Below are 9,129 nucleotides of genomic sequence, written 5' to 3'. Positions count from 1 at the left end.
TGGTTATTCAAACCTGGTTTGATTTCTTGGTAAAATCAAATGAAAAATCATTAATATTTTTTGATTTTTTAGTTTGTTATGTTTGGTAAACAAAAAATTGTTTATAAGCTAGTTTTTTAACAGGTCTCCAGATTAGCGTTTGAATGGGTTTATTGATTTTTTTAAAATTCTTCCAAATATAATATTTATTAATTACAGAAAAACTTAATTTTCTACATGTCTTTTTATGTCATTTCACATATTTAAGCTTTCTTATCAGCTAGTTTTACCGAATGTTATTTTTATTGACTAGCAACTAGTTATTTAGTTTTACAAAAAATACATAGCCTTAATTGTTAGGTTTCAAGTTTTTGTATCTTAAACTGTGTCCTCCCCAAAACTTGAGTAATATATCTTTATTTTTTTATTTTATTTTTTTATGAGTTATATCATACATGATTGTTTAATAACCAAACATGAATAACCAAACCCAAATCATATTTTCCAAATAACACATAGGAATTGTATTATGGTAATGTAGTTTGTTTTTCAAGTACAACAACTAAAAAAACTTAGCGAAGCCCATATTTTACCTTGATAGTTGTTTTGATAAGCCTCCGACTTGACTCCGTCTCTTCGAAGAAGGGAATAGAGGGCCTGGGAATCACAACAAAGGAAACAAGCTTGTCAGTTTTCATCAGGGAGTCCCGGAACGAAGCTCCAATGACCAAGTAAGTTTTCCTTTTAGAGAGAAGGTGAAAATATAAGGTAAGGGTTCATATATTTTTTTCACGGTCCCCTCTCTTTGAGGAGAAGGGACCTTTTTATACCTGTGATCGGGGGAATAAATCCCCGACAAAATCTTTTACCTTTTCAGGAGTGACATGAGAAGACGACCTTTGATTGGTAGATCGTGCTCCGTGCGTAGTTTCTTACCATTGGTGCAGGGCTGCCAGGTGCGACGTTTTGAGTGGTACACCTATCGCTCCGAGGGGCGGCTGGTACTATTTTGTCTCGACACTGACTTTGACGTTAGGCATACGCTGGTCTTTGTCCAAACTGTCTGACAATTCCGTTATTTTTGACGTATTCTCGGTGGGATACATTAACAATAGTGACAGAAAAACATAGAAACAAAAATAGCATGAGCCTTAGTGGTATAGGTTTTATAAGGCCAAGAAACCTTTCTATTTATATATTGATTATATTCACATTTTTCCTCCCTCGATCTATATTGGATGACTTAAATTAATTAATATTATTTATCTAATTTATCAAACTACCTCACTTTAAATATTAAATTTTTCATCGGTTTTAATTCTGATTTTGACATATAATATATTAAAAAAAGAAAGTATTATGGAGGAGAACACAAATATATAATTGTTTATCCATTTCCATAATGAACCAGGTTTTGAATTTGTGTTCAAAAATGGTAAAACCCTATTTTTCGAAAATAGAGAAATCTATTTTTTCCAGCATAACCTAAATGGTTTTAATTGTTGAATTAATAATTGTGAATTTGATTATCCAAATATAAATTACATGTTCGAGATTTAGGGTGTGTTTGACAAAACTAACTGGTAGTTGGTAACGGGTAGCGGGTAGCTAATAGCTGGAAGCTGGAAATTATAACTTTTATTTGTTATATGAGTGTTTGATAAAAATAGTTACAAACTTTTTGAATGTATAAAATTACATAATAAAACAATTGTTTAAAAAAGATAAATATATAAATATATTTTTAAGGACAGTTATGAAAACTAATTCTAAAAGTTAAATAAATTTCTCATAAACGCTATATGAAGTATTTTTTAGTTTTAGAACTTTTTGCTTAAATAAAAAACTAAAAGCTCATACTATTGAACGGTTTTTTTTGTTTAAAGTGAACGTTTTGTCAAATTTTTTGGATCAAGTTGCTTTATATAGTCATAGATAGATTGATGATATATAGAAACGATGAATAATCATAATTTGTATTTTAAATATATGTTAATTATCACCTAATATGAAGGCCTTATAAAAATTGATGAGTTGGATCATATGTTTAATCACAAGTACCGATCTGTAATTTGTTTATTTGTCGAAAACATAAAGTTTATGTCTCTAAATTACTAAATTAACCTTCATGTTACATTGATAATAATGAACACAATCAATTAAAATGTTTAAAATTCAGATTAATAATGAGAGTGTAGGGTGGATAAGAGCATGTTATAATAAAAAAAAAACATAGAATACTTCAAGCATAATGCTATTACTGTCAAATTTCTAGATCAATGATTAGAACTTTTTAAAATCAGACATTACTCTTCCATTTTCATATATAAAATCGTAAAAAGAACTATAAAAATGATTTAAAACACTACTCTTCCATTTTCATATATAAAATCGTAAAAAGAACTATAAAAAATGATTTAATATATTATTTTAATAAAAGTTTTTGTTATACGACATTATCCCATAAAAGAATAATACAAATGACACTTCACAAAACTCAAACAAAAACGTTTGAATTTCATAAAACGATAAATGACAACAATTACCCTTTACCGACCCCCTCTGGTTCTTTCTAAAGCTAAAATGATGACTTCTCACCTATAAAATCCCTTTAACACCACCCTTCCTCTTCACAACCTCACTACCAGGTGTGTGTCTGTGTGTGAGAGAGAGAGAATAGAAAGAGAGAGAGGTTTGAGCAACAATGGAGGGGAAGGAAGAAGATGTTAAGCTCGGAGCGAACAAGTTTTCCGAGAGACAACCCATCGGAACATCAGCTCAGACTGACAAAGATTACAAGGAACCACCACCGGCGCCGCTGTTTGAGCCCGGAGAGTTGTCGTCATGGTCGTTTTACAGAGCTGGAATCGCTGAATTCATCGCGACTTTCTTGTTCTTGTACATCACTGTGTTGACTGTTATGGGTGTCGCTAAATCTCCTACCAAATGTGGGACTGTGGGTATTCAAGGTATTGCTTGGGCTTTTGGGGGTATGATCTTTGCCCTTGTCTACTGCACTGCTGGTATCTCAGGTATATATATATATATCATCTACAAAACCCTAGCTTGTTTCAAATTCTGCTTTTAAAAAGTATCATGTGTTCTTTGTAGTTTTGTTTATGTTTGAAGTGTTGATTTAGTGATGGAGTGAACGTTTTAGATCTTCACAGTTTTGAATGTTTTTCATGATTCTTTTCACAAAACCCATGTCTGTTTTTAATAGTAAAACATCAAAAGCATGTGTTTTTGGTGTTTTCTTTATGGTTTAGGTGTTAATTTAGCATAGTTTTAGCTTTATGTTGACTGTTTAAGGACTTTTTTTGATGTTCTTGATGGGGTTTGCTTCATATTTTCTGTTTTTCATGATTTTTTTTTTTCAAAACCTTTGTTTCAAAAACTGTATTATATTGTAAAACCATCAAAAACATGTGTGTGTGTTTTATTTATGTTAAAAGTTTTAATTTAGCACAATTTTATATCTTCTTGATGGGATGCTTTGGAGTTTCATATATTTTTCATGATTTTGTTTCCACAAAATACTTGTATTAAAATCTTTTTTATTTTCTATTTTGTATAACTAACAAAAGTATAATTTTTTTGGGTTTTTTTTCTTGAGTGATTGGTTTAGATTTCTCGATGGTCCGCTTCAGAAATTTTGAATTTTTTTCATGATTTTTAAACTTCATAACATCTTTTTAGTATTTAATCGTCTTGATCTATTTGTCTGAAGGTGATTATCTGATTATTTATGGGTTTAATAATCGGTTTGATAACAGCTTCAACATTCCATTATCACATTCAAATAAAAATTCAAACACCATCAAATTGTCAATAGACTCTAAACTTCATTTTTCCAAAAAACAACGTGCTTTAATAAGCCCAACATTTTCTTGAATTGAACACATATTTTTAAGAAAATTTTCTTTTCGACCCCTGATAAGTCCAACTTCTATTCTTTCGGTTTCAATAATCAATATCGATACATTTTCTACAAACCCACTTCAAATCAACCACTATTTTTCTTTATACGACATGGGTTCTTGTAATTACCCTAAAAAAACCCGATCTTTACTAATCAAACATATTCTTTATTGATCTAAAACAGGAGGACACATCAACCCAGCAGTGACCTTCGGTTTATTACTAGCAAGAAAGCTATCTCTAACAAGAGCATTGTTCTACATGATTATGCAATGTCTTGGAGCCATATGTGGTGCAGGTGTGGTCAAAGGTTTTCAGGGCAAAAACCAGTTCACCACTTTGGGTGGTGGAGCCAATGTCGTAGCCCATGGCTACACCAAAGGCGATGGTCTTGGTGCTGAAATTATTGGCACTTTTGTTCTTGTTTACACCGTGTTTTCTGCTACTGATGCTAAGAGAAGTGCCAGAGACTCCCATGTTCCTGTATGTATATACTCTTTTCATAACTTTTTATCGTTGCTTTTGTAGTTGGTCGTTTGTCTTAAATGCCCTTCAAAAAAGAGAAATCTTGTGCATATTCAAACCAACAGCACAGGCAAATAAGTAATTTAGCCTACTAAACTGATAAAATGCTGCGACTTGAATGTTTTATGGGTCTCGAAGTCTTGATTTTTTTGGTTATGAATTGGATCTTGAAAGAATTGAGCTTTTTTATGCTCATATGAACCACCGTCATGGGCACTGGGCAGATTGGTAATTTCAACTTAAAAAAACGACACCAAGGATAGGAATTACTGCAATTTTGATTCTTATGGCATCCTAATTCGGTCACGTTCTTTAAAAAATGTTGATTTCTTGGTTATGGATTCGATCTTGAAAGAATTGAACTGCTTTTGATGGCGATATGAACTACCACCATGGGCAAATAAGTAATTTTAACTTAAAACAACGTCCCAGATTTGAAATTGATGCATTTATTGGTGAGTGGTATATGCCATTAAAGAAATCTTGATTATCTTAGTGTTCAATTTGATTCGGAAAAAGTAATGCTATTTTTGACACTACCCAACTAGTGGTTTTAAAGATAAGGCTCATTGTTTATGCAAAAGTATGTTTAATTACTTTATGGATAATTACTATACTGCCCTTTATGTTATTTTTTTCTTGTTGGGAGAATCTTGTAAAGTTAGGCAAGTAACTTTACGTCTCTATCTTCTTTTGTTTTGGCATGTTAGTGATGATGATGGTTTCATGTGCACTTCATTTCTCTTTATGTTTGTTAGTGCATTAATGCTTTTTCTCTGTCATCATTTGTTCTAGATAGCTTAAAATGCAAGGTCATTTCTGTCAATTCACTATAAATATAGAAAAGCTAAAGGCAATGAGAGAATACATGTGTCAAAAGATACTAGGACCTAAGCCCTACCCCAAAATTAGACAATGGTTGGATTAGGGTTAGGTTTAAACATTAGGTTCTAAAAGGGTAAATGCGTCTTTTTCAGATTCTTGCTCCTCTCCCAATCGGGTTTGCAGTGTTCTTGGTTCACTTAGCCACCATCCCCATCACCGGAACTGGTATCAACCCTGCAAGAAGTCTTGGAGCTGCAATCATCTACAACAAGGACCATGCATGGGATGACCAAGTAAGCCATTTATTTACATAATAAATTAAACACACATCAAGATTGGATTTTGAATAAACAAATGGACTTACGATGAATATGTTCTAAAAGGGTAATTGTGTCTTTTTGGAAATTTGCAGTGGATCTTCTGGGTTGGACCCTTTATTGGAGCTGCACTTGCTGCTATGTATCATCAGATAGTCATCAGGGCCATTCCTTTCAAGAGCCGATCTTAAAATTTATAGGGTTTGTGAGTTTTGTGTGTGTGTGTGTGTGTAAATTATGGTGTACTAAAATGAATGCTATTTGTATTTAAGATCCCCATGCTTGTTATTCAACTCTCTTCTATGGAATGAACAGTTATTGGCTCGGTTTTACTCTTTCTTATTGCCAAATGGCCGAAAAAACATTACATCATGACAAAGTATTGAAAATTGCTTTTTAACCCATTTATGATCAACATGCAAATTTTGTTAAATTCAGACACCAAAATCAAGTTTGGCAAAAGTTTGAAACCCAAACCGTTCCGTACCGATTTTAATCTGATTTATGTGCAACTCTTGTAATCTTGAGAGAATTGAAAGAACAAAGAAATTATAAGAAAACGATTACACAATCAACAACATTTAAACATAAAGAAAGCTAGCAAACTAAAATATCTGGTAAATTACAAAAATACCCTTGTACATAACTGAATTCTAACTAATATATATATATATATATATATATATATATATATATATATATATATATATATATATATATATATATATAATGCCTGTAGACATAAATAGTGAATTTTTGATAAAGAACGCCGAAATCCGAGTTATAACAAAGAAGTTATGACCCGTTGAAGTTTTACGGCAAAACCGGCACGGCACCGGGAGACATAAATAGTGAATTTTTGATAAATGACTTTTTAGCCTTATTAATATAAACAAAAGTTCTAGTATACGTTAAACCAAGAACATATAAAAAAAGAACGCTCAAATCTGACTTCGTATCAGGAAGTTATGAATTTTCTAAGATTTGGTATAACAGTGCATGGCCTGAAACTCGAATTTTAGTTCGAGCGGTTTTTGGCCTACGCGATCTAAATGAGATTTGAAGATCTCATTAATAGGAACTCAACGATAAAAAGACTGACGAAAACGGAGTCTGTATGTAGAAGTTATGAATTTTACGCGGACACTTAACAGTATAATCTCCTCCTACTATTAAATTTAAGTCGGTCGAGAATTAGCTGACGGAGTCTAAATGAAAGTTGTAGATCTTATTTTTAACTACGCGTGGATATAAAGAACGTCGAAAACGAAGCTCGTATGCGAAAGTTATGAATTTTTGAAAATCAGATGATTTACACCTTGTGTGCGATGCCACGTGTCAGCACCAGGCTTTGCCTCAGAGCCTAAGCAAGCTCACGAGGTGAACACTAAAAACTCATGAGGTGAGTGACCCCAATTCAGCCTATAAATAGGTTGCAAAGGCAGCTTCTTTTCTTCACAAATTCACCATAACTTTCTTTCTCTAGACTCTCCCTCTAAGCCCCCAAACCCCCCTAAAGCCTAGGGTAACTCCCTAGCACGAGGCGAAAGCCCCGGAGCGCCCGACGGCTCGGAGAAGAAGATCCTTTCGGCTCGGAAATGCTGCTCCAGCGAAGCCCAGGTTTGAGAAAAATCCGTTGTAAGTGAGCTACGCCTAACCTATCTTTAGTATAACTTATGTTTTAATATAGTAATGTTATTAGGATCTTATAATAAGTACTTGGGCTATCATTATGGGTTATATAAGTACCCTTTAACGCTTATATAATAGTAATAATAGCTAGACAATTAATTACTCTCGGTGAATGTTAGACTAAACTCTAGTGATAATGATACTAGGTTTTGTCCGAGAAAAATTGTGTTAAGAGTAACGAAGTGCTGTCCGAGTGCCGAGTCACCACCTTAACAAGTGAGTGCATAGTCCCTTTCGTCTTACACATAGATATGAAGTATTTTAATATAAATTACGTGCTATGTGTGCATATTGTCTGAATACTTGTTGTCTATGCTGGGTGAAAGATTTTTATACATGTTTTAAATGATTTAAACTGTATATGTATTTTATATCTACAAAATGTGTTGGGTAAAAGATGGGTAGATGAAATAGTTGTTGTGTGATAACACGATGAAAGACATCAATGTTGACAGTGATCCAGTCATCTAGTGGAGTATAGATGACGACCACGGACTATACTAGACAGTCCAGTGGAACGCTAATAGGCTCGTAACCTGTAGGTGTTTTTGAACTAGGTGCTCATTAGGTAATTTTGAACTGTGTGTGTTCACTATGCATTTTTGAACTGAGTGTGTTCACTAGGTATTTTGAACTGAGTTTGTTCACTAGGTATTTTTGAACTGAGTGTGTTCACTAGGTATTTTGAACTGAGTGTGTTCACTAGGTATTTTTGAATTAAGTGTTTACCAGATGTTTGGACTACGTGTTCACCGGTTGTAATCTATAAACCTTGGTAACGATGGACTTCGTGCCAAAACCTTAGGATGATCCTTAGGAATAAATGAATGAGGAATAATTGATTCTTAGGGTAGATCCTTAAGAGTAAAGAAGATAATGGGGATGAGTAATTAGGTTGATTGTTTGATGTTTAAACATAATAATTATATTATGGTGGGTTGAAATCCCTATGTACTCACCAGGTTTCCCAACCTGACCCACTCAGTTTATTTATATCACATGTGTTGATATGAAGTCACATTACACTGAAAGATTAAGGAGATATAAATCACTAGTGATAATGAATGTAAGTTCTGTTTATGCTTATGTTTCTGTATTGATGATGACATCCCAAATGTTTTAAAATGAATAAAAATATTTTTCTTCAGAAAGTATTTGATAACGTATTTATCATGTTTTACTGGGAACAAATTCCGCAACATTTTTATTAAAGAGGTACTCTGATTTTTATAAAACATAAACAAAATCGGTCTTTTCTGGTCGTGAAAATGGGGATGTCACAGTTGGTATCGGAGCATTAGTTTAAGCGAACTAGGAATAATGATTTATTTCTAGACTTAAACTTAGAATGTTAAGCGATGATCGTGAGGGGTGTGTCTAATATATTTTAGGAAGTGCACCTGAATAGACACAAGCACTAGCTTAATTAGGGAAGATGCCTAAAATGCTTTTATGTGCTAAATGATTTGTGATGCTTTATGCTATCGTCTGATCAGATCTATGGTCTGTTGCTGACCGGATTTGGAAATTTTATGTGTTCAGATTTCTAAACGTTTAATTACGGTATTAGAACTAGCATGTAACTTTTCGGAGTAATAAGGAGGATTACACATCCACATCTTCTATATCTATATTCTCATCTCGATGCAATAAATGCATGCTTCCGTGAAAATAACATCATGGTGAAGACTCATAGAGAATTGAGTAAATAGAGGAAATGAAATGGCTTATGATAGTGAATGACATCTATCAGAAGATATTGTAAGAGTGATATCTTGCCTTTAGAATATGTCAGACAGTACGTTTAGAGGAGTACGATATGTCCGAAGTACACCTTCGATTGGAGAGATGATGGGACGATTGGTGTAAT

The 9,129-nt window shown here is 33.2% G+C and overlaps 1 protein-coding gene across 2 annotated transcripts; it reads left to right on the top strand.

Moving 5' to 3' along the window:
• The first annotated feature begins 2,544 nt into the window (after positions 1-2,544).
• Positions 2,545-5,902, top strand: LOC145057052 (aquaporin PIP1-3-like). Of its 2 annotated transcripts, none has more exons than XM_079004816.1 (4): positions 2,545-3,011; positions 4,085-4,383; positions 5,403-5,543; positions 5,663-5,902. In XM_079004816.1, the coding sequence occupies exons 1-4, from the start codon at positions 2,684-2,686 to the stop codon at positions 5,756-5,758; spliced, it is 864 nt and encodes a 287-aa protein (XP_078860942.1). In that variant the 5' UTR covers positions 2,545-2,683; the 3' UTR covers positions 5,759-5,902. The 2 variants fall into 2 exon arrangements, with proteins under 2 accessions (XP_078860942.1, XP_078860943.1); XM_079004817.1 differs by having other exon boundaries at positions 5,403-5,547.
• The last annotated feature ends 3,227 nt before the right edge of the window (positions 5,903-9,129 follow it).

This window comes from Lactuca serriola, chromosome 6, assembly GCF_051521515.1.
Source record: "Lactuca serriola cultivar US96UC23 chromosome 6, Lser_US96UC23_V15, whole genome shotgun sequence".
Taxonomy (NCBI): Eukaryota; Viridiplantae; Streptophyta; class Magnoliopsida; order Asterales; family Asteraceae; genus Lactuca; species Lactuca serriola.
The sequence above is the reverse complement of the archived record's forward strand: the minus strand, read 5'-3'. Positions and strand labels throughout refer to the sequence as shown.